A 25,300-nucleotide genomic window follows, 5' to 3' on the forward strand; every position below is an offset into this window, starting at 1 on the left:
CTGAACATACAACTGTCCAGCTCAAGATGAAGTTTCTGTTGTTATGCAACCAAAGGCAAATAACAGACTCGCTGCATTTTCCTAGTTTCTCAGGCACTTCATAGCCCTTAGATGAGACAATCACTACAGTTTTCCTTATGGAAACCATATGGGGGATGCATACGGTTATCAGACTTTGGAATATAGTATGATTCAGATCCCCAAGACATTCTATATGTCGGATACCATACTTGAGGTTGACTATGCTGTAAGGTCAGAGTAATGTGTCCAACTTGTTGAGGCCAACCTGCGCTCAAAAAGGACTTAAAGAGTCTAAAAGATTCTATACAATCTGAGTTGAGCTCTTGTTTAGCTTATATGGATTGTACCTGATGGGGAACAAAAGAACATGCTTCTTGTAACCTTTAAGTATTTTTTGCAGCTTGAAATTGGCCGCCCACTCGCTTGAGAAACTTGCGCTCCTCTTTGGCTATTGTTGAGTCTATATTTCAATTTGTCGTAGACAGAAAGAATGGTAAATGTGTTTGATCATATCTTACACATATTGTACACCAAATAATGTTTGATTATGAAAGTGTGGTAAATTTACCATATGAGTATGAAAAAAACTATGCACAGGCTAATATTGCTAACATCCCTATCCATTGCTGCATGCCCTGTATGGGGTTTTTATCAAGTTAGAGATGTGGACCATGTTCCAGATGTGTCCCTCTAGTATTTATGGTGTTTTTTTCTAGGCCAACATTTAGTATGAGGAGTTTCTTGAGGAAATTTTGGCTCAAGGAGTCAAAATGTGGGGTTTCAATGCAGAGATTGGTTGGAATTCTACCCGAGACTATACATTGGCTGGCAACGGGAGCCACCATGAGACCATAAGCAACAACAAAATGCTGTAATGAAAGTTGTAATGAAAGCCATGTATGCTCCAACCGAGCCATGGCATGCAACCCTAGACCATACATTGGCTGGCAAAGGGAGCCACCATGAGACCATAAGCAACAACGAAAAGCCAAGACTGTCTTGACCCTTGGGGTTGCCACCAAGGATAAAGCCCTTATGGGCCATAGCAGAAAATACATTTTAGTTTGTTAATAGTCCCTTCATTTAGGAGACCTTTAGGAGGAGGACTTGCAAACAAGGAATATTGGCTTTAAACTCGGATATGTGAGTATTGACTATCACAACACTTGGAATATACTTGCAAACAGGGATTATTTGCTTTAAAATCGGATATGTGAGTATTGACTATCAATTTTTTACCTTTAGTTCTTCTAGCTATCCATAAAGCTTTCTTTTCTATGTAGTTACAAATTTTATAGTCTCAATTTCTCACATGGTCATATGGCTTGACAGGGTGTGTTATCTTGAGCTATAGTTTCTTGCCAAGACACTTCTAGCATACCTTGGGTCTGTGTGTCACACATACATAGTGTCTTTATTTGTATATAATTACAAATATGGTCTCAATTTGTCACATGGTCATATGGCTTGATTGGGTGTGTCATCTTGAGCTATAGATTTTTACCTTCAGTTCTTTTACCTTTCAAAGCGATTATGGGTCACATTAGGTTAATATGGGACACTTCAGTTCTTGTAGCTATCCACAAGCTTTCTTTCTATGTAGTTACAAATTTTATAGTCTCAATTTCTCACATGGTCATATGGCTTGACCGGTTGTGTTATCTTGAGCTATAGTTTTTTGCCAAGACACGTCTAGCATACCTTGGGTCTATGTATCACACATACGCAATGTCTTTTTTATGTAGGGCATACCACCACTCTGAAGTTAGATTACTTTGACTCTATTGAGAATGTGTTTGATTTTAATGTGTTAGACAATCCTTATATCTCACGTGGGAGCCCAAGATGAGGTTGACATTTTTTTTGGAAAAAGAAATTATGTGATGAAAATCCCATGTGGGAGCCCAAGAAAAGGGTGTATTGATTTTTTGTTTGGAAGAGGTCTGTGTACAAAGGAGACTGGCTAAATTTTTAGGATTTATATTTATGTGCAAACTCAAAATCAAATACTGATGGTGCTTTTTTAAAAGTTGCATTTTGCTTAAGCATAGACGTGCATTCATATCACATATAATTGTTTTGTTCAAAGGGATTAATCTTTCAATGGGTTTTTTTGTAATGTGTTTTGATTTAATGAGAAGTTTTTATGGTTGTTTAAGAGTATGCATTATTTGTTATTTAGAGAACAATCCATTTCATATGTGTGCCTTAAATCCCATATGGGAAGCCTACTAAGTAGGTGGTTAGTATCATATGTTTTGAGATTGAGATTTGTGTCAGTTTACAAGGCAAATGCTATTTGTTTTTTGACAAATTACATTGAAACGATTGGTTTATTTTAATTTTGTATTCATCATATTTGTTGCTTTTCATGGTTTGTTCTCTTAACATCTATTGCAAATGAAAACACACTACAATGTACACTTCTATTCATTTGCAGTTCAACATGTATTTTTGCAAAAGAATGTGCTTCTAAAATTGTTATGTTACTAGTATACATAAAATAGTGGGTCATTACATTCTGTACGAAATCCGTATGAGGGGGGTTGGCTCATTGCGAGAACGTCCGTATCCTGTCCCTATGTAGGGGGGTAGGCTAGCAAGTAAGATACCGTATATAGGGGGGTTTCTCTAATTTTGATGCACGCAGGTGACATCCCCATTACTAATAGTGAATCCCTCGGGGCTCCTGCCAAGCATGAGTGTCGCAAAAATCCTAGTCTACTCATTAACTTGGCCCTTGGTTGACTATTTCATGAATTGCACAGGCATATCAGACATCCTAATGACATTCACATTCAACTGTGCAAAATTAGATTCTAAAACAGGCAAGCGTGTTTACAATTATCTAAACTCTTAGATATCAAGAAATTTGATGCTATCATCTAACCTTGTTTCCACATGAACACCCTCCATGAGAGTGACCAAGCGCAAGGCAGCATCATGCAGAACTGGGGCAGGGTTCTCAAAATCAAATGTATGTTGCATGCATGTCGTAACATGTTGTGCTAGCAATAGAAAATAAGTCCCTTGTGATAAAAGTTGCCTAGCAAAATCAAGGAGTAATCGGCTATGAGAAACCACAAAAGAAATCGACTAACCTTTTTAAATCAAAATCATCAAATCATAATCAATTTCCGATGTCGATCTCAAACACCGGCAGTCACTATCCGATCAAAAACTTATCGACAAACTCGAAACCTCGTCAAAATTGACCGTGTCGAATCCGGTGATAAAAAAGCCTTGCTATGTAATATGGATGGCCGACTTTGATTTATCACCCGACTTTGTTGAAAAAGAAAGAGAGATTAGATCAACAAATTGCTGCAATGTATAAATTTTTTGCCATGCTCGATGTCGAACACTGGCTCACCTTGCTTGTAAGTTCCCCATCGAACCCCCCTTGATCAATAAGCTATGGGGACGATGTGTCAAATGTGGGCACCCTCCCTTGGAGGGAATTTTTTTGTAAAAAAGAATGGCTCCCCTTTGGTGTCGAATATGAAATCAAACACCACCAAGCGATGGCGGGGAGCTACAACATCATAGAGGAAAGAGGAAAAATTTGTAGTGCTCGAAATCGAGGCCACTGAAGAAGCAAAAAGACACCCCTAGTAGGTAGCGCAAACACGTCAAGATTCTCTATAGGTGTTTCGGTGAAGGTCGCCCCGATGTCCGTTCCCCCACAAGCCCTTGTGCCCATGCCCTAATCTTTGATCGTATTCTCCTCCACAGCTTCAACTCATGCAGCTTTGCTAAAATTAGAACCATGCCCTACTTTTGCCCTTAATAGCTTTGATACCAATGTGAGACTAGGGAGTCTGTAACCTACCTCACCTCCCAGCCTCTTTCCCCTTATATAGGCAAACCCGTGAGCTCGGTTCAGACTGGCCCCTGGCCTCTAGACCCTTGGCATGGAACGTCTTGGACCGTCATTGAAAGAAAAGACTCGTTCATTTCAAGCAAAAGGAGGGTATGGTTGTTATTGTGCAGTATTTCTATACTCTTATCGACATTCGAGTAGGTTGCCTTTCAACTTGCATAAGGAGTTTGCTCAAAATTGTATCTATCTTTGGTCTTTAGTCTTTGATTTGTATATACTTTGAACATCTATCATATTTTTACTAATTCTTGTTTTTACTACCATGCTTGTTGTTGCAAACATCTTTTCCTTCAACCCTACTTGAAGAACAACTAGTTCAATCCCTCTCTGGTACCTTCATTGTTGTGTATGCCCACATTGATGGTGATGTTTGCTAATGTTTCCACAAAGCAACTCACCAGAAAAATGTATTTTTTTTCTATTGCCACAACTATGTGATAACCACTAGGGAAGGATTTGGTAAGCTTGAGGCCATTGATTCCCATACACTTCAAAGTTTGGAATGGAGAATCCCTAATGTATGGTCATTTCTTATCTCCAAGCAAAAGGTGGTGGATGACTTAGCCCTCTTGTGTTCCTTGTGACCTTGGTGATGCTATGAATATGGAAAGCTTCATGCATCACAAGCATAACATAAACTTTGTAAAAGCATTAACCATCCCTAGCCTCAGTCCCAAGGCCTCAAACACCTTCAAAGGTGGAGAGAGCTAGCGGGAAATGAGGGTTGGGAAGAGGAAGAAGAATCATTCATAAGAGAAAGAAATAGTTCCTCACTTATCATCACTCTTCTTGCTAGCATACATAATAGCATAGTAATGAAGATGGAGAAGATGGCAAGCTTAAGCATTGAAGCATGGCTCTTGGTTGGATTTGCATTCCATAGCCAAGAGTGTTGGTGTAGGCTCTCAACTTCTCAACAAGCTTGGAGAAGGAGATGGAGTTCTTGCAGTTTCACCAAGTGAGAATGTGTGAAAAATAAGTGTGTGAGAGAGTGTATACCCCTTGCTTGCTTTGGTCGACCCCTCCTTGTAGCTCGAGTTTGAAGCTCATTGGACCCCTCTTAAGCCTAGCCAATCACATGCATAATGCATTTCAAGCAACATGGGTAGCATTAGGACAAGTGTCCTCCTTACCTCTTTTAGAGAGAGAACTTGAAAATATCTAGATATTTGTTGAATTGAACTAGAAGCTCATTGCCCTCTTTAGCCAAGCCAATAGGATTCATGCACACCATGTGGCTAAGCATAGGGAGAGCTTGACATGTGTCCATGTGCCCCTTGAGAAAGGGGTGCCCTTTGGGTGAGTGGGAGGCTAAGTTAAAGATTCCCCTAATTTTGGGGCTTCCCCCCTCCTTTGTAGGGTCTCTTTTTGACTCAAGCACCTTACCCCCCATGCATGGAAAGATTCTCAAGCACCTTCCTCATCAAGCATGACAAGCACCTCAAGCACCTTAGTCAACAAGAACCTCAAGCACCTTACTTGTCAAGCATGAAAAGCACCTCAAGCACCTTAGTCACCAAGCATGACAAGCACCTCAAGCTTGAGCCGAGTTCCCACCTCAAACACAACCCTAGCTTGCCTAAGGTCTAAGGACTTTCAACACTAACCTTTGGAGGTCTTTAATGAAGCTAACCCTAAGGTCTTTTAAGCTCCATTAGATGCACATTTCTCTTTGATAGATTACCTCCTTTTGGACCCCTATTGAGATGTAACCATCTCTCCTCTTGGTCCCTTGCTGAGGTAAATCTAAAAGCACTTATCGCACATTGCTCTTTGGTAGACCGTCTCCTTTTGGACCCCTATTGAAAGGCAACCATTTCTCCTTTTGGCTCCCTATTGAGATAGGTCTAGAAGCACATATCTATATCTTAACTCTTGTTCCCCTTTTATCTTCCCATATTAAATGATCAGTTTAATATGAGAAAATCATTTGGTAAAGTTAGATATTATATTTTATGACAATTTGAATAAAAAATTCAAAGTTTTTGGGCATATAATGATAGTGTGCATGATTCTACCATTGCAAAGGATGTTGTGCTTCCATGTGTCGATGTTGATGGTGTGGGAACGGGATACCATCAAGCATATGAAGATTCCAAAGCTAAAGGGGGTGAAGATGGTGAGCCAGATTGTCTACCAATGTGGCAAGGGAAACACCTCTGTAGCATGGGGGGAAGTCGCTGAAGGGGAACCAAAGATTTGCAAACGAGCTTGAGCTTGAGGCTACCAAAAGTAAGCATTCAAACTCACTCTTCCTTGGGCTTTCTGAGGGACAACATAGAAGCATTGGCAATGATAGAGATGATAGCATAAGTGAATACCAAAAGTAAGCATTCAAACTCACTCTTCCTTGGGCTTTCTGAGGGACAACATAGAAGCATTGGCAATGATAGAGATGATAGCATAAGTGAATACAAAAATCAATACGATGAAAAGCTGTTGTAGCAGAGATAATGAAGCAACAATCACGGGCCCTTCGAGTAACATGTTGTGCTTAGCAATTCTTTGTTCGATATGCATGTCAACTTTAAAGGTGCCCTTAGAAAAGCACAAAAGTGTGTATTTTGGTACATGCCCCCCCAGATGAGAACTTTAACGATGCCCTTAGAATACAAAGTTAATATTTATTGAGCCATTCTACTGTAGTGATTGTGCTGCAGCTTATGAATTAAGTAAGCATCACTACAATAAACTCTACACGGTCTATGACGTAGAACATACAATTACATCTGCTTCTTTTTAAGTTCAATCTATCTTTTATATTTGTCTTCACGCGTGCTTTGTGTCTAGCAGAGAGGACATATATTCACAATAGTGAAATAATTCGAGGCACAAGCACGACTACAGCTCGACAACGTTGTAAGTTCCATTATCTGCATCCAATTCCCATGCCTATGTGTTTGCTTGGCGCAACACTTAAATGCTACGGGGCAGGGCAAGGCTTTATTTTCTTATAAGTTTTGGGTGCCAACTCTCCACCATACTTTTGTATGGCACTTCTGCATGACGTGCACTGTATTTCTTGCATTTTTCTTCTGTAACACTTCATTGCAAGATGAAATGTTTAACTATTCACATTGCTTTTATGTAGCTTGACTCAAACATTGTTCTCCAGCTTGCACAATTGGACGACACTCTTACATGATTATCAGGTCGGTAGTACAATTTAATTTTTATATTATGTAGATGCTTTTTTATTTTTTGAGTTTATCAATGTTTTCTTAAATTTACTTTAGCTGCATGTTTTCCTCTGTAATACATGCTCAATCTCGATCATCATATCTATATATCAAATAGACCGTACATACTTATTTTCTCATATGTACTACAATACTCGATGCACTCTGTGTTTAATTTATTCTTAGGTGATTGATGTCAATCTATGTAAATCCTTGTTTGGCAATGCAACTTATATATTGTAAGCCAATGTTCTCCTCTGCATAACCGTTCTGTAGCACAAAGATAATCCTTTATCCCAACGTTTTCCTCCTCAGATATGTTCTACACGTTGTACTTGTTTACTTTAGTGCTAGATGCTTGATATTAACATGCACGTCGGCAAGGTTGATTTTAGGCTGCCCAATACATTTTTAATCCTTTATCCCAACGTTTTCCTCCTCAGATATGTTCTACACGTTGTACTTGTTTACTTTAGTGCTAGATGCTTGATATTAATATGCACGTCGGCAAGGTTGATTTTAGGGTGCCCAATACATTTTTGGTATTTTAGTGTGTTTTTTGAAGGGCAACTCAACTTTTAACTACGGGCAAAATGAACCCTGAGTCACCGGTCCGCCACGACTTTAGCTGGACCTAGGCCTACACCAACGCTGAAAAGAGCTCTCTACAGGCACCTCATTTACCGAGTTGATCTCCTACGCCAAGTTGGCATGGCCTGCCGAGGTGTATGGCAGCTCAAGAAGCTTTTGGTCGCCTATTGTGACTTCTCAGGCAGTAGCAAAGGCATCAGGTTAGCACCCAACTTTCGTTGTCAGTTCAGAGTATCCTTTGAAAGATAAAGAAGTTTTGTTCTGTTTGTTTTTTACATGGGTGGATCTTGCTTTAATCAACGGCTCAGCGCACCCAAATGACTGCAGGGCCTGCGCTATATGCACATTTGCACACGTGCATGTGTGCGCGTGCGCGAACGAACACACACACACACACACACACACACACACACACACACACACACACAGCTCTGCGTGTTTGAGTTTTAACTTACTCCCATGCAGTCAAAGTTCCTGTGTTAAAAAATCGTTTAGCATCCCCTGTCTTCTTGAAATGATGACCGAGTTTGGCATTTGTATGCTTCATCAACCCCCCCGACATATTTTTAGCATACTTTTTGATAGTTAAGGGCTGTTTAGAAGCGCAAATATTTTATGATCTCAAAGACCCCCAGGAGGAGCCTTTTTATTTTTTGCTGGAGGCTGTAAAATAGGGTTGTTCTCATATCATGTCACACACATTTGCATTTTCCTTTTGGCGCAAGCTGAGAGATTAGCTTCAAGGTTGACATCCATTTGCATTTAAAGATTGTCGAGAGTGTTCATGTGAATATTTTTGTTTAGAACTTTGAAGAGAAACTTGTCACAATGTTAACATGACTATAAGTTAATGAAAAGGGAGACCCATTTTCGAGCCCGAAAAGATGTCTTGTGACTTGAACAGTTAAAATAATTTCACTTCTCGAGATAAGCGGAGCTAGACACAACAGAGTACATAGCTTGCTGGTAATTGATTGTGTATCGCAAAGAGAATGCTTTGTAGCAACTAAACTGGATGAAGGAATGAAGAGAGGAGAGTAGATAAAGGACACACACACACACACCCAGAGAGAGAGAGAGAGAGAGAGAGAGAGAGAGAGAGAGAGAGAGAGAGAGAGAGACGCCCAAGGGCAATAACTCAATAACTTTGGATAATGAATGAGGGACAGAGGGTCATTAAAATCGACCTAGAGTTGTGTAAAATGGGGGCACCCAAAAGATGTTGATGTGTTTAGCAAGATACCCAAACTCGGGCGGCCGGACCAGGTACAACCTAGACTATGGGTGGCCAGCCGTACATGTATGCCCTAGATGTGTGAAGCAGCGGAGTGGTGTAAGTCTTAACACCCCCTCTCAAACACTGCATGTTGAACAAACGGCATGAAGCCGAAGATGTGAGGCAAGTGATGAAGATGTTTGTTGCGATGTCCATTGAAGGACAATGCTCCGACGAACGTCGCGAGTGTAGCAGCAGTCTAGGGTGTCCCAACCGCCAAGAAATCTCCGTGGTAAAGTGCCGTCACAAGCATTGTAGCAAATTGCTGTACTCCGCCGATACAATGTGAAGGTACGGCGTGAAGGTCCCGAGTTGAGTGTGAAAACAACTCCTTGTCGTAAAAATAGACCTACAAGTGTCCTGCCCAATAGGATCTGTGGTGTCTGTAGTCAAATCGTCTGGAGAAAATGGAGAAGCCCAGGAACTGTCATGAGAATGACCCGAAGCTTGTCAATGCATGAACCTGTAACCCCGTGTGGCCAGGTGGCTAAGCTGTGTAAAACTCCAGGAAGGCCAAATGTAGCAATTTGTGCCGTAAACTCCTCTGAATCAAGGAAAGCTAGACTACGTAGTCTGCATTGTAGAAGCTACCGTAAGCTGCAACAGTCATCGAGAGACCGCACTGACCACCACGGGATGGTGTCCTGTCAGTAGGTAGGGTAATCCAAGATGAGGGGAAAGCCAGACTACACAGTCTACGCTGTGAAGGGCCTCTAAGAAGAGGAAAGGCCAGACCAATCTGTCTGCTTCGTCTTGCCTGTATCTTTTGCCTCCAATCCTCCGGTGTCAACCAAAACAAAATCTGCGCCAACAACGCCACCAAACCGCAACTTGGTGTGACTCTCATGTGAATGAGCTGGGAGTGGCCTACTGCCCAGGTCGGGGGATAAGTTTGTTGTAAGGTTACCGAGGGTGAGTGTAAGCGACTCTCAAGGTAGCAAATTAAATGATCAGGAATGTAGAAGAGCAACTGCACTACCATCGGAGCCAAGCTCCGGGTGACTCCGGATGTTGTCGTGTAATGATGCTTGATCTCCCGCATCTTGCGGGTAAACTCTCCAAGAGAGTCCAAAGAACTGAAGTCCCACTCGAGTCTGTAGATCCAAGCAATGAACCTGTCCGAGAAGAGATCCAAGATCCTCTTCCTAAGTCCATGTAGATGCTCCTGTGTAAGCAAGTGATATGACATGTCGAGGTCAAGTGGTAAGTGTATGTCCACCCAAGATGGTGGTGTCCTCTTTGGGAATGTCGGAATCCCATATGCCATGAGCATGGCCATATCTTGTGTGAACTCCTCTAATCAGTGCATAGGTGTGTCCATAGCAAAACACAAGTCATCACCCCCTCTAGAGTGCGCAACCGCCGAATGATGGCTGGAATGAATGGATCTCCCAAGGCTCGTACGCCCGTAGATGATCAATCATCAAGCCGATGTCGAAGATACCGTCTACTACAGTAGTCACTGAGAGACCGCATGGACCACCATCTGATGGTGTCCTGGCAGGAGGTGACGTCATCCTATGTGAACACAAAGCCATGTGGCTGCTGTCCACCCAAAAACGCAACTGTGAGGTGATGAAAACGCTGCTGTCCAGCGATTTTCAGCGTGGTCGTACGCTCTCGGCATCCGGAGCGGTGCAGAGAAGTATGGGAATGTTTATCTTTGTGTGCACAGCCGTCAGAGGGCTGAAAACAGAGAAAAAACAGCAAGTGTGTATTGTTGAAATCTATAGATCTGAAGAGGAACTACGCCGGCAAGGCACCGGATGCCAGGCTGGGTAGGTGGTGGCAAGATCCGGCTTCCAGAAGCAAAGCGCTACCCTCCTGCTACAAAAATGCAGGTCAATTTGCAGCCCACTTTTGCTGCACTTTTTGGCACTAAAAACCTTCCGTTTGCTGAAAAAACAAAGATCGTCACCCTCAGTACCAGCGTTTTTCAATGCCAGCAAGCTAGCGTTTTTAAGGACAGCATCAGCGTTTTTCAAGGGCTGTGAAGGCGGCATTTATAGTCGAGAAAACCAGCGCTTGGAGATAGCCAGATTGGCATTTCCAATCAGCAGCATAAGCAGTAGCAGCAGATAGCGATTCAAGTCGTCACCGTCGTCCCCATACATTTGCATCATAGTTTTGAAGTTTGCATCAGAGTCTTGTACGAGTTTGTGCACACTGCAACCAATAGTAGACCACTCTGGCCATCGAGAGTGGGGCCTTCAGAGGAGGGTTTTACAACGTCTTGGTGTCGTATTCTCTTCTCTCTCTATCTCTCAGTCTCAACACCTTCACGCACAGTGCCTATTCACTTGGTTTGTGATCACTTGCACTCTCTCATTAAGGGTACGGAAGGCTCTCCCTTCCGTAAGTAAAAGGAACCTTGAGCACAATCGGATCACTCATCCTGAGAAAGAACATCATTCACTTCCGTTGCACCTTACATGTTGCCCCCTTTGATGCCCTGGGTTGTACCACTTTCTCCAATACTAGAAAGTATAAGAGCCTCTAACTGACAACCTATTCAGCGTTCTGTTCCATTTGGGGGAGTTTTTAGGAACATGGTACATTTGTCTAACCTTGATCTAGTGCTACTGTTTTTGCCACCACCATTGCCACCACCTTCCCATGACCACCGCCTCCTGGGTATAATGGTTGGAGCCCATATGGGTATCCCTACTATCCATGGTGTTTTTGGATTCTACAGAGTACCCGCAGTTTCTTCTTGACAAGCTCCACGAGATACTTTTGCGGCATCCTCAACAGAATCTTCCGACGCCACAAAGTTTCCAACAGTTCGTAAGTACATGTTGCCCCCTCTGATGCCATGGGTGGTACCACTTCCTCTGATAGCAAAAAGTATAAGAGCCTCTAACCGACAATCTATTCAGTCTTCTGTTCCATTTGGGAGAGTTTTTAGGAACATGGTACAACTGTCTGACCTTGATCTAGTGCAACTGCCTCTGCCACCGCCTTTGCCACCACCTCCCCACGACCACCGCCTCCTGGGTATAATGGTTGGAGCCCATATGGATATCCCTACTATCCACATCCGGGTTTGCACCAAACCAACCAAAAGATTTCAAGGATGGTGGCTCATGGAACCACAATAATATTTTTGAAAGATAGGAAGAAAGCCTTGCTGTTTCTCCAACAATTTGACAACATTTATGCATTGGGGAACTACACAGAAGAATAAAAAATTTCTTGAGCTGCAGGATTTCTCAAAGATCATGCTATGCGGTGGTGGAGTTCAGTTGCTACCCAACCACATGCTTCAAGGACTTAGCAAGCTTTCAAGACTTTGCACGAAGCTACATGACCTCCCTGTTTGAAGTCGAGATTTTGTTTGAATGATGGGAGAAGCTTGCCACAAAAACCATGGAAGACTACAACCAACAGTTGCTTGATGTCTACCTTCCGATGTCTTTCTTCAAGCTGATTCCCTTGGAGGACAAATGCGATCGATATACTCTTGGACTGCTATCACCATTACATGAATATTGTCATCACCATCACCATTTGAAACAAACAATCGAAGAGGATCTCTCGGCTACACAAACTGCCTACAGACACGTGCGGACAAACCACCTGACCATAGCCGCCATCTGGCAACACCCCCATGTTGGGGCCAACGTCCGAGGATGTAGGCGTGCACCTGTAAGATTGAGCGTCCCATACCACGCGGCCTTACCTCCTTGAGGTGACCTCGCACACTCCTAGCCTTATGGGCTAACCACTACCAGTGGGGGTCGATAACTACAAATGAGGCATTGGCTTCCCTTTTATAAAAGTGGCCGGCCACACTACTGGCCGGGTTCACACATCGTCTGCCCGCCCATCCTGATGGTGTCTTAGACTTGATCCCTCTTCTGTAAGTGGGACATAACATACTTCCCCCCTTAAGAACCATTGATGTTCTCATCAATGAAGTGGGGATACTGAGCTTTCAAAGCTCTAACTGATTCCCAAGTAGCAAACCTTTCAAATTGACCTTTCCATTTAATTAAGTACTCGTCATAAGCTTTTCGGCGCGAATGACGGGTACAATGATCTAGAATAGCCTTTGTTCTTGAAGAATATACTCGGTTTTTATGCCTTGCCATACATTTTCCTCAATGAGCTCAAGCGTGAGCAAGCACGCGAAGATCAACGCATAGCGGCTGAAGAACGAAGGGTAGCTATGGAGCTCGAACGTGAGCAAGCACGCGAGGCTCAATGCATAGCGACTGAAGAAAAGCGGGACCAATGCCTACAAGAGTTGCTCCTACAGGTACTCTCTTCGAAGACCAAGTCACTCAAGGAGGCCGGCGAGTCATCACGTAACACAGGTAGAGGTGATGTAATGTGTAACGGAAGTGAATGTTGAACTTTGCTTAAGATGAGTGCTCTGAACTGTGCTCAAGGGTTCCTTTTACTTATGGAAGGGAGAGCCTTCCGTTCCTTTAGTGAGAGAGTGCAAATGATCACAAACAAAGTGGATAAACACTGTGAATGAAGGTGCTGAGACTGAGAGATAGAGAGAGAAGAATACGACACCAGAATGTTGTCAAACCCTCCTCCAAAGGCCCCACTCTCTATGGCGAGAGCGGTCGACTATCGATGGCACAAATCTCTACAATGCAATGGACTTGCCGATGATGTCGACGATGAGACGGGCTGAAATTTGCAAATCTTGTATCTACTGAATTTTGACTCTATGTCGGTGATGACGGCGATGACAACGATGCGACGACTACGCGCTGAAAACGCAGATGCTAAAATCTTTGAATAGCGGGCCGAATCTGCAAACTCTTGCTGATCTGACCGTGCGGCGAGGATCTGCCGGGGGAAGGTGAGATCTGCGAGGTTTGGGGGCTGCGGTGCGAAATCTATCTACTGAAAACTGAAAATGCTGATGCTAATGGGTGTTCTGTCGCGGACAATTTGCAAAACGCAAGGCTGTCCTGCTGATTCAAAAATGCTAGGGCTGGTCTGATGTTTGATGCAAAAACGCTAGGCTGAATGCTGAGATCTGCTAACGCCAAGGCTGATCTGCACCTACAAAACGCCATGGCTGAATCTTGTAGCAAAAACGCTAGGCTTGATCTGATGAAGAAAACGCTAGGTTGCCTGTTGGGGAGGGGAGTCTTGCTGAGAAGGTGCTCTGTTGGACACTTGGTCCCTGCTGCCTCTTTTACCAGAAAGTGCTAGCGCTAGGTTTTCCTATATACTACTGGCTTGGCCAAATTGCCCTACCGGTTTCCCAATAAAGTCACTTAATAATAATTAGTGAAAAATTGGCTAAAATAGGGAAAATGGGTCTATGCACTGTAAAAATGCTTTTGATGGGTTCTGATGGTAATCTGATGATCATGCTGTGCGCAACCAGAGGAAATGCAACTACTCTAAGTGTCTGGACATGTATGATCTGCGAACAGACTCACAAAGGTGCCATAACACTTCCTAAGCTAACTAACTGAACCCTAGACATGAAGTGTCACGTGACACATCCAGCCCTATGTGTCCGTGGACAAGCTACACCACAACAGGGTTCAGTCAGTCCGATCAAGTTAGATTAGCAGTGATCTGGCACTTTTGTGAGTCTATTCGTAGACCGTGCATGCCCAGTCACTTAGCATAGATGCATATCCTCCGGTTGCACACAGCATGATCATTGGAATTCCCATCAGAATCTATTAGCATCAGTTAGGGGAATTTTCCAGTGCATTTAGCCTATTTTCCTATTTATTGGGATTTTCACTCATTATTTTTAAGTGACTTTCCAACAAAAGTAGGTAGGGCAATTTTGCTATGTTAATATATAAGCAAACCAAAGTTCACACTTTCTGGCAGAAGAGGCAGTAGGAGCTTCTCGCTCAACAGGCAACTTCTCAGCAAGACCAACCCCCGCGCCTACTCTGGCGTTTTCTCCACAGAAGACCTAGCGTTTTTGCATCAGATCAGCCTTGGCAATTTGTGCACAGCAGATCAGCCCCGGCGTCATCACGACACAACAGATCAGCCTAGCGTTTTTGCATTTGCAGAACCCCGGCGACAGAAGGACCAATTTCAGCCCCTGGCGTTTTTGGATTTCAGCAGCAAATTAAGACCGGCATTATTCACCTAAAGTGTAGCAGATTCAGCCCGTAAAGGCCATCAGTTTTCAGCCCTAAGAAACCTCATTTTTCAGCCAAGAAAACGCAGCCAAAACAGTCATTTTCAGCCACCGAAACAGTCCCGAAATTCAGCGATTAGAAGATCTCAGATTTCAGCCATCGTCATCGTCATCGTCGTCGTCGTCATCGGCATAGACCAAGTTGCATAGTCCATTGCATACGCATTGTACACCTTTGTGCAATCAAAGAATAGACCACTCTCGCCGACGAGAGTGGGGCCTTCGGAGGAGGGTTTTACAACCTCTCGGGTGTCGTATCTCTTCTCTCTTCTTCTCTCAGTCTCATTCACTTGCACGCACAATATCCACTCACTTTGTTCGTGATCATAGCACTCTCCATAAGACGGAAAGCTCTCTCTTTCCCTAAGAACTAAAAGGAACCTTGAGCAATAAAGATCACTAATCTTGAGAAAATACAACATTCATTCCGCTGCACCTTACATTGGTATCAGAGCTTTGGAAGTGTTCTGCATTACTCAAGGAAAGAACCACAAGAATTTTTTTGCTTGTTGCGATCGCACGAACCCAAGTTTACTTGGGCGTGGCGATTCCTAATCGTGTTTTGTTGAAGAGTGACAGGAATCCCAAGAAAGAAGGGCTTGTCCAGCCTCCCCTTGTGTCTCTTTTCACTCATTGAGACGGACCGTGCACTTAGCGGCCGGCCAATCGACGTGAGGTGGGAAAAAGCAACCTTGGTGTGAGCGCAAGGCCGCCAAGGGGTGCACCCACGGAAAGGAGTAGAACTCGGGTGAAGAGAACATCCTTCTCAGACGCGGTTTGCAAAAGAAAGGAAACCTCAAGAACCTCAAGAACTCAAGACCCGCAAGAACCCAAGTTCCTCGTGAACTTAAGAACCCAAGACCCCCAAGAACCCAAGTTCTTCGTGAACTTAAGAACCCACAAGAACCCACGATTGCAGAATGGTCATCACTCGAAGCGGAATGGATACTTCGCTTGGAGGTGATGAGCATGAGAGAGGCGAAGAAGAATTTTCCCCACCAGGAGGTTTTTTCGACCCTTCCCCATCTACGACAAAGATTGCACTAACTCCTAAGGAGGAGTTGGACCAAGAAAGAGACGCAGAAAGAAAAGCCTACGAAGAAGATATTGCAGCCATCGACCGTAAGTACCAAGAAAGAAGGGCAGCCATAGAAGCAGAATTTTATCGCGAGAACAAAGCACAAATGCAAGAGTTATTGCGACTCTTTTCTGAAGCTAAGGCACAAATGCAACAGAATCGGGAAAAGGAGACTCTCTCAGTCTCTTCTTCTCCACAACATGACACACAAGATTTGCATGATTGTGTGAAGCATGATGATGATTTGATTGACAATGATTTGCATGATGATTTGAAGCACAATGATAAGCATGATGATTTGGATGCCAATGATTTGCATAATGATTTGGATGACAATGACAAGCATGATGATTTGCATGATCAAGATGTGATTTCTCACAAGCATGATGAATTGCATAAAGATGATGTGATTGTTCACAAGGATGATGTGTTAGTGGATGCTTTTCCTAGCGAAACTAACCTAGTTGTAGATTCGATCAATCACCAAGAATCGATCTTGGCTTTCGAGTCGAGGTCCACAGATCCCCCACAAGACAATTCGATAGATCCCGAAGAAGCGATCTTGGCTCTCGAGCCTTGGTCCAAAGAACCATGACAGGAAGTATTGTGTGTTCGCATGATTGATACGCACGCATTGTTCGAGTGTTTCATTCGTGAAGGTTTCCTGTATTTTAGTCAGCATCGTTATGTGATCCCTTTTACTAGGCATGACATATTGTATGTTGAGCACGTTTCTCTCATGGATGAGCACGAATGTAAGCGGATTGTTCATGAAAAGTTGAAAAGTTTGTATGTACGGAAGTCACATTCCAAGTTTCTTCCTTGGCATGACAGAATTTCCGAAAGAGCACATGATTGTATGAGCACTAAGCATGGGCATTTCCGTTGTGATTTGCCACAGTTGATTGATTTCGATCAAACAGAAAAGATTCGATCGCATTGTTTGCATATGTGTGGTGAACGGGTTGTCACTCCGTCTGTATGTTCATCTACATTGCATACACAGTCTTTAGCAAAGACAAAATTTTTTTCCTTCACTTTACATGGAATAGGTATGTTCATGGTTTTGTGTTGGAGATGGTTTCAAGAATTTTTAGCCATGGAGATTCTTGAAGACGAAAGAAGCAGGACTCTAGACGAAGTTGAAACAAGAAAGGAGATTCAGAAGACTTTGAGTCGCTTTCGACGCGGCCCAAAGAAGCAAGCGTTGCACACCTTTATGAAGTTCAAGTACCGCTCGACCCACACATCAGAGTGGGCCGACGAAGAGTCCCTTCCAGGATTCCGGATGCTGTTGGCGATCTCCCTCGACGCCATACAGTTCGGTACGAGTACCTCACTTTGAAAAGGAGGGGATGTCACGTGACACATCCAACCCTATGTGTCCGTGGACAAGCTACAGCATGATCAGGGTTCAATCAGTCCAACCAAGTCTATATTAGCAGTGATCCAAGTCTATATTAGCAGTGATCTGGCATTTTTGTGAGTCTATTCGTAGACCGTGCATGCCCAGTCACTTAGCATAGATGCATATCCTCCGGTTGCACATAGCATGATCATCAGTATTCCCTTCAGAATCCATCAGATTCAATAAAGGAAATTTTCCAGTGCATTTAGCCTATTTTCTCTATTTATCCATCAGAATCTATTAGCATCAGTTAGGGGAATTTTCCAGTGCATTTAGCCTATTTTCCTATTTATTGGGATTTTCACTTATTATTTTTAAGTGACTTTCCAACAAAAGTAGGTAGGGCAATTTTGCTAAGTTAATATATAAGCAAACCAAAGTTCACACTTTTTGGCAGAAGAGGCAGCAGGAGCTTCCCGCTCAACAGGCAACTTCTCAGCAAGACCAACCCCCGCGACTACTTTGGCGTTTTCTCCACAGAAGACCTAACGTTTTTGCATCAGATCAGCCCCGGCATCATCACGACACAGCAGATCAGCCTAGCGTTTTTGCATTTGCAGAACCCCGGCGACAGAAGGACCAATTTCAGCCCCTGGCGTTTTTGGATTTCAGCAGCAAATTAAGACCGGCATTATTCACCTAAAGTGTAGCAGATTCAGCCCGTAAAGACCATCAGTTTTCAGCCCTAAGAAACCTCATTTTTCAGCCAAGAAAACGCAGCAAAAACAGTCATTTTCAGCCACCGAAAGAGTCCTGAAATTCAGTGATTAGAAGATCTCAGAGTTCAGCCATCGTCGTCGTCGTCACCGTCGTCGTCATCGGCATAGACCAAGTTGCATAGTCCATTGCATACGCATTGTACACCTTTGTGCATCAAAGAATAAACCACTCTCGTCGACTAGAGTGGGGCCTTCGGAGGAGGGTTCTACAACCTCTCGGGTGTCGTATCTCTTCTCTCTCCTTCTCTCAGTCTCATTCACTTGCACGCACAATATCCACTCACTTTGTTCGTGATCATAGCACTCTCCATAAAACGGAAAGCTCTCTCTTTCCCTAAGAACTAAAAGGAACCTTGAGCAATAAAGATCACTAATCTTGAGAAAATACAACATTCATTTCGCTGCACATTACATGAAGTAGCTTGTCTATGTACACATAGGGTTAGGTGTGCATGTGACGTCCCCTCCTTTCCAAAGTGAGGTACTGGTACCGAACTGTATGAGCTTCGAGGGAGATCGCCAACAGCGTTTGGAATCCTGGGAAAGACTCTTCGCCGGCCCACTCTGATATGTGGGTCATGCGATACTTAACTTCATAAAGGTGTGCAACGCTTGCTTCTTTGGGCCGCGCAGAAAGCTACACAATCATCTGTGGCTCCTTCAATGCTTCAACTTCGTCTATAGTCATGCGTCTACCTTCTCAAAGAATCTGCGAGGATGAAAATTCCTGAAACCACTTCCAACACAAAAACATGAACATACCCATTCCATGTAAAGTGTCTGGAAAAATTCTAGTCTGCTTTAAAGACTGTGCATGCAATGTAGATGAACATAAAGACGGAGTGACAAACCGTTCATCAAACACACGCAAACAATGGATTTGAAACTTGTCTTTTTAATCTAAATCTATCAACTGTGACAAATCACAATGGAACTGCCGATGCTTGATGCTCAATCCTTCTTGTGCTCTTTCGGATACTGTGTCATGCCAAGGAAGAGACATGGAATGTGAATTCCTTGGGTGCAAACATTTCATCTTCTCATGAGTAACCCGCATACATCCGTGTTCATTCATGAGTGAATCGTGTTCATCGTACCATATGGCATGCTTATGCAAAGGGATCGCATAAGGACGGTGACTAGAATACAAGAAACCATCACGAATGAAACACTCGAACAATTCATGCTGACTAATCATTCGAACACAGAATACTTCTTGTGGGGGTTCTTGGGACCTCGACTCGAGAGCCAAGATCGGTTCTTTGTGATTGGTCGAATCTGCAATGAGGTTAGCTTCACTAGACAAAGTTTCAACTAAACCATCGTTCCTTGTGAACAATCACATCTTTATCATGCAAATCATCATGCTCGTGAATAATCATATCTTGATCATGCAAATCATCATGCTCGTGAATAATCACATCTTGATCATGCAAATCATGTGTGTCGTGCTTTGGAGAAGACAAGACTGAGAGAGTCTGAAACCGGTTCGTGGGGCGGTAGGCTTTGGCTTTCACCCGAGATTCTTTACTTTACTTTAGACACAGAGAGAGAGAGAGAGAGAGAGAGAGAGAGAGAGAGAGAGAGAGAGAGAGAGAGAGAGAGAGAGAGAGAAAGAAGAAAGAAAGAAAGATTTTTAACGTCTATGTCAGGCCGAAATCGGCCTATGAGACAAATCAAATGTACATGGTGTGTATGTCATCCGTCTATCGGAAAGACAAATGAAACAAAAACTGATACAAAACTGAACTGAGTGTAGGTAGTGGGGTATCTCAGGAGGGATGGAGCTCTATCTCTAGGGATATATGCATGTCTATATGCTCAAGGTAGTACAATCATGAGAATGCATCAAGCTATCTAGCTCCATCCTGTACTAATGGGGGGATGTAAGATGTGGTACATGGGCGGGTCTGGTGCCAAGGCTGCCCGGATGAAAGCTGTCGGGTTGGCCCTCATCCGAGAGAGAGAGAGAGAGAGAGAGAGAGAGAGAGAGAGAGAGAGAGAGAGAGAGAGAGAGAGAGAGAGAGAGTACTTTGCGAAAGGAATCTGCGACGGGAGTTAGCACTTAAGCACACACACGGCTCGGAAGCTAGAATGCTACGAGCAGACGTCGACAACACTTTAGGCCCCAAAATTGGCGCCCTTTTCGGTATTTCTTTATACTTTGAGAGGGTAAATCACAAAGTAGAGTCTTGGGAATTCTTTACCTGTATCCAGCTATATACCACCTGTTTTGGCCAAATTTCGGCAGCATAACAGCCCCAAAACTTGCGCGAAACCAATTCCCCTTCTAGAACTCACTTCCACTAGCATAGACACTTTGATTCTTGCCCAAAAACAGTACATTCAGCACGCTGTATTTACTGGTTTTTGCCATGTTTTCAGCCCTGAACAGTCCCCGAACTGTCCTCTGTTAGTGGGGCACTGTTCCCAATGGGTTTGGCGTCCGTATGGCTGAAAAACAGTAAAATTACAGCGCATACACAGCGCAGAAAACGAACCTGTTTGGTGAGGTTATGACCCTCACTGGTGCTTGCTTTTGGAGTAGCAGTTAGCTACTCCTGTTCCTGCTTAAGGAGGCTCTTGCCTCAGCACAAAAGCATGAAACCACACAGCTGTACATCAGTCAAATGAAGAGCCCTCTTTTGGGGCATCACGTAACTGCATGTAGGGGAGAGAGAGCAGTGTGTAGTGTGCAGGTCATCACTCTTAGCACCACACTGTACATAGAGTGGAAAGAAAGCACTCCATAGCTCTTAATGTAAGGTGCAGCGGAATGAATGTTTGAACTTTGCTCAAGATGAGTGCTCCGAACTGTGCTCAAGGTTCCTTTCTGTTCTTATGGAAGGGAGAGCCTTCCGTTCCTTTAGTGAGAGAGTGCAATGAACACAAACAAAGTCAATGGACACTGTGCGTGAAAGTGTATGAGACTGAGAGATAGAGAAGAGAATACGACACCAGAGACGTTGTAAAACCCTCCTTCGAAGGCCCCATTCTCTATGGCAAGAGCGGTCTACTTATGATTGCACAAATCTCTACAATGCTTGGACTTGCCGACGATGTCGACGATGATGAGGATGACGACGAGACGGTCTGAAATCTGAAAACGCCAAGGGCTGAAGTTTTCAAATCTTCTATCTGCTGAATTCTGACTCTATGTCGATGATGATGTCGATGGCGACGATGCGACGACGACGCGCTAAAAACGTAGATGCTGAAATCTTTGTTTTCCGGGCTGAAACTGTAAACCTTGCGGAAACTGACCGTGCGGCGAGGAACTGTTGTGGGAAGGTGAGATCTGTGAGGTTCGGGACTTGATCTGCGGTGTCTAAGGGCTGAAAACTGAAAATGCTGGTGGTTCTTGATGTTCCGTCGCGAAGATATGAAAAAACGTTGAGGTATGATGCAGATGCAAAAACTCTAGGGCTGAAAATCTGCTTTGCTGCAGCCGGTTGTCCTGCAAATGCAAAACGCTAGGCTGATCTGATGTTTTGCTGTCGTTGGAATCTGCAAGTGCAAAAACGCTGGCTGATCTGGTCCAAAAACGCTAGGTTGTTGCTGTGGAGCAAAAACGCTAGGCCTCTTGGGTTCTGTTGAGAATTTGCCTGTTGAGCAAGGTGCTCCTGCTGCCTCTTCTGCCATAAAGTGCTAGCTTTGGTTTGCTTACATACAAACTTACTCAATTCGCCCTACCTACTTTCCAACAAACGTCACTTAAAAATAATAAGTGAAAAATGTCAAAAATAGGTAAAATAGGTTAAATACACTGGAAAATTCCCCTGAAGGATTTTGATGGATTCTGATGGGAATGCTTATGATCATGCTGTGTGCAACCAGAGGATATGCATCTACACTAAGTGTCTGGACATGCACGGTCTGCGAACAGACTCACAAAAGTGCCAGATCACTTCTAAATCTAGACTGATTGGACTAATTGAACCCTTGTCGTGCTGTAGCTTGTCCACGGACACATAGGGTTGGATGCGTCACGTGACATCCCCTCCTTTTCAAAGTGAGGTACTGGTACCGAACTGTATGGCATCGAGGGAGATCGCCAATAGCATCCGAAATCCTGGAAGGGACTCTTCGCCGGCCCACTATGATGTTGGGTCGTGCGGTACTTGAACTTCATAAAGGTCTGCAACGCTTGCTTCTTTGGGCCGCGCCAAAAGCGACAAAGTCTTGTGTGGCTCCTTCGATGCTTCAACTTTGTCTAGAGGCCTGCTTCTTTCTTCTTCAAGAATCTCCATGGCTGAAAATTCCTGAAACCATTTCCAACACAAAACCATGAACATATCTATTCCATGTAAAGTCATTGGAATAAATCTTGTCTTCCTCAAAGACTGTGCATGCAATGTAGATGAACAAAGAGACGGAGTGCTAAACCGTTCACCACACACACGCAAACAATGAGAGCGAATCTTGTCTTTCTGATCCAAATCAATCAACTCTGGCAATTCACAATGGAAATGCCCATGCTTGGTTCTCATACTTTCATGTGCTCTGTCTACAACTGTGTCATGCCAAGGAAGAGACATGGAATGTGGCTTCCTTGAATGCATCCTTTTCAGCTTTTCATGAAAAATTCGCATACATTCGTGCTCATTCATGAGTGAAACGTGCTCAACGTACAATATGTCATGCCTTGGAAAAGGGATCACATAAAGACGCTGACTAAAATACAGGAAACGATCAGGAATGAAACACTCAAACAATGCGTGTGTATGAATCATGTGAACACATAATACTTCATGTGAGGGTTCTTTGGACCGAGGCTCGACAGCTAAGATCGGTTCTTCGAGATCTATCGAATATTCTTGTGAGGGATTTGTGGACCTCGACTCGAAAGCCATGATCGATTCTTCGTGATTGATCGAATCTGCAACGAGGGTAGCTTCGCTAGAAAAAGCATCCACTAACACATCATCCTTGTGAACAATCACATCATCTTCATGCAAATCATCATGCTTGTCATGGTCATCCAAATCATCATGCTCATCATTATCATTCAAATCATCATGCAAATCGTGTGTGTCATGCTTTGGAGCAGAAGGGAGTGAGAGAGTCTCCGTCTCCTGAATCTCTTGCATCTGTGCCTGCACTTAAGAAAAGAGTCACAAGAACTCTTTCATGTGTTGGTCGCTCTGTTCTTGTCTTGCTTTGTTCTCGCGATCAAATGTTGCTTGTCTTTCTTTGTTCTCGCGATCAAATTCTGCTTCTCTTTCTTTGTTCTCGCGATCCAATTTGGCTTGACTTTCTTTTTCTTCCAAGTCGTACTGACGCTCTATGGCTGCCATTTCTTCTTTGTAGGCCTTTCTGTCTGCTTCTCTTTTTGCTTTTCGTGCTTCGCGGTCTAACTTCATGTCCATCACCATCTTGTTGAAAGCCTCCATAGGAGTTAGTGCAATCCTTGACGTAGATGGATAAGGGGGAGGGTCGGAAAAACCTCCTGGTGGGAAAAATTCTTCTTCGCCTCTCTCATGCTCATCATCTCCAAGCGAAGTATCCATTCCGCTTCGAGTGATGACCATTCTGAAGTCGTGGTTCTTGTGGGCTTTGGTTCTTAAGTTCACAAGGAACTTGGGTTCTTGAGGGTCTTGGGTTCTTAAGTTCACGAGGAACTTGGGTTCTTGGGTTCTTGGGTTCTTGAGGGTTTTCTTTCGTTTGCAATCTGTGTTTGAGAAGGATCTTCTCTCCACCCGAGTTCTGCTCTTTTCTGCGGGGGCACCCCTTGGCGGCCTTGTGCTCACACGAAGGTTGCTTTTTCCCACCTCATGTTGATTGGCCGGCCGCTAAGTGCACGGTCCGCTCACAATGAGTGAAAAGAGGCACAAGGGGAGTCTGGACAAGCCCTTCTTTCTTGGAATTCTTGTCACTCTTCAAAAACACGATTAGGAATCGACATGCCCAAGCGAACTTGGGTTCGTGCAACCGCAACAAGCAAAAAAATTCTTGTGATATTGTGGTTCTTTCCTTGAGTGATACAGAACACTGCCAAAGCTCTGATACCAATGTTAGGTGCAGCGGAATGAAAACTGACCGTGCGGCGAGGAACTGCTGTGGGAAGGTGAGATCTGCGAGGTTCGGGACTTGATCTGCGGTGTCTAAGGGCTGAAAATTGAAAACGTTGCTGTTTCTTGATGTTCCGTCGCGAAGATCTGAAAAAACGCTGAGGTATGATGCAGATGCAAAAACGCTAGGGCTGAAAATCTGCTTTGCTGCAGCCAGTTGTCCTGCAAATGCAAAACGCTAGGGTGATTTGATTTTTTGCCGTCGCCGGAATCTGCAAGTGCAAAAACATTGATTGATCTGACCCAAAAACGCTAGGTGGTTGCTGTGGAGCAAAAACGCTAGGCCTCTTGGGTTCTGCTGAGAAGTTGCATGTTGAGCAAGGTGCTCCTGCTGCCTCTTCTACCAGAAAGTGCTAGCTTTGGTTTGCTTATATACAAACTTACTCAATTTGCCCTACCTACTTTCCAACAAAAGTCACTTAAAAATAATAAGTGAAAATGTCAAAAATAGGTAAAATAGGCTAAATGCACTGGAAAATTCCCCTGAAGGATTCTGATGGGAATGCTTATGATCATGCTGTGTGCAACCAGAGTATATGCATCTACACTAAGTGTCTGGACATGCACGGTCTGCGAACAGACTCACAAAAGTGCCAGATCACTTCTAAATCTAGACTGATTGGACTAACTGAACCCTTGTCGTGTTGTAGCTTGTCCACGGACACATAGGGTTGGATGTGTCACGTGACACTTAACCTGTGACAGAACTCCCAAATGAGCTCTCTCAGCTTAAAAATCAGCGCTACCTTCTTCTGCATGAGGAAAGTGCACAGAAAATGTGCCATTTGGCGCGTTTATAAGCATTTTTCCGTTTCGGGGCTGCCGCCTAAAAATCTCCCGACTGGTTGCCCAGTTGACTTCGAGGCAGAGTTGTAAAATGTTCCCCTTGTCATTCGAAGGTAACGATGCGAACACATTTCACGGCCCAA

General features: G+C 43.8%; 1 protein-coding gene and 1 pseudogene across 1 annotated transcript in view; both read left to right on the plus strand.

The window, feature by feature from the left end:
* Positions 1–7,675: 7,675 nt before the first annotated feature.
* Positions 7,676–25,300, plus strand: part of LOC147419269 (mitochondrial ribosomal protein L51/S25/CI-B8 family protein) — a 53,665-nt gene continuing 36,040 nt past the window's right edge. Inside the window, exon 1 of the mRNA XM_086505646.1 lies at positions 7,676–7,874. Within this exon, the coding sequence (XP_086361772.1) occupies positions 7,795–7,874 (80 nt within the window). The 5' untranslated portion in view covers positions 7,676–7,794. The remainder of the gene's footprint in view (positions 7,875–25,300) is intronic.
* LOC147419270 (uncharacterized) overlaps positions 16,037–25,300 on the plus strand; it is a 41,577-nt pseudogene continuing 32,313 nt past the window's right edge.

This window comes from Adiantum capillus-veneris, chromosome 29 (genome assembly GCF_014529385.1).
Source record: "Adiantum capillus-veneris isolate H3 chromosome 29, ASM1452938v2, whole genome shotgun sequence".
NCBI lineage: Eukaryota > Viridiplantae > Streptophyta > Polypodiopsida > Polypodiales > Pteridaceae > Adiantum > Adiantum capillus-veneris.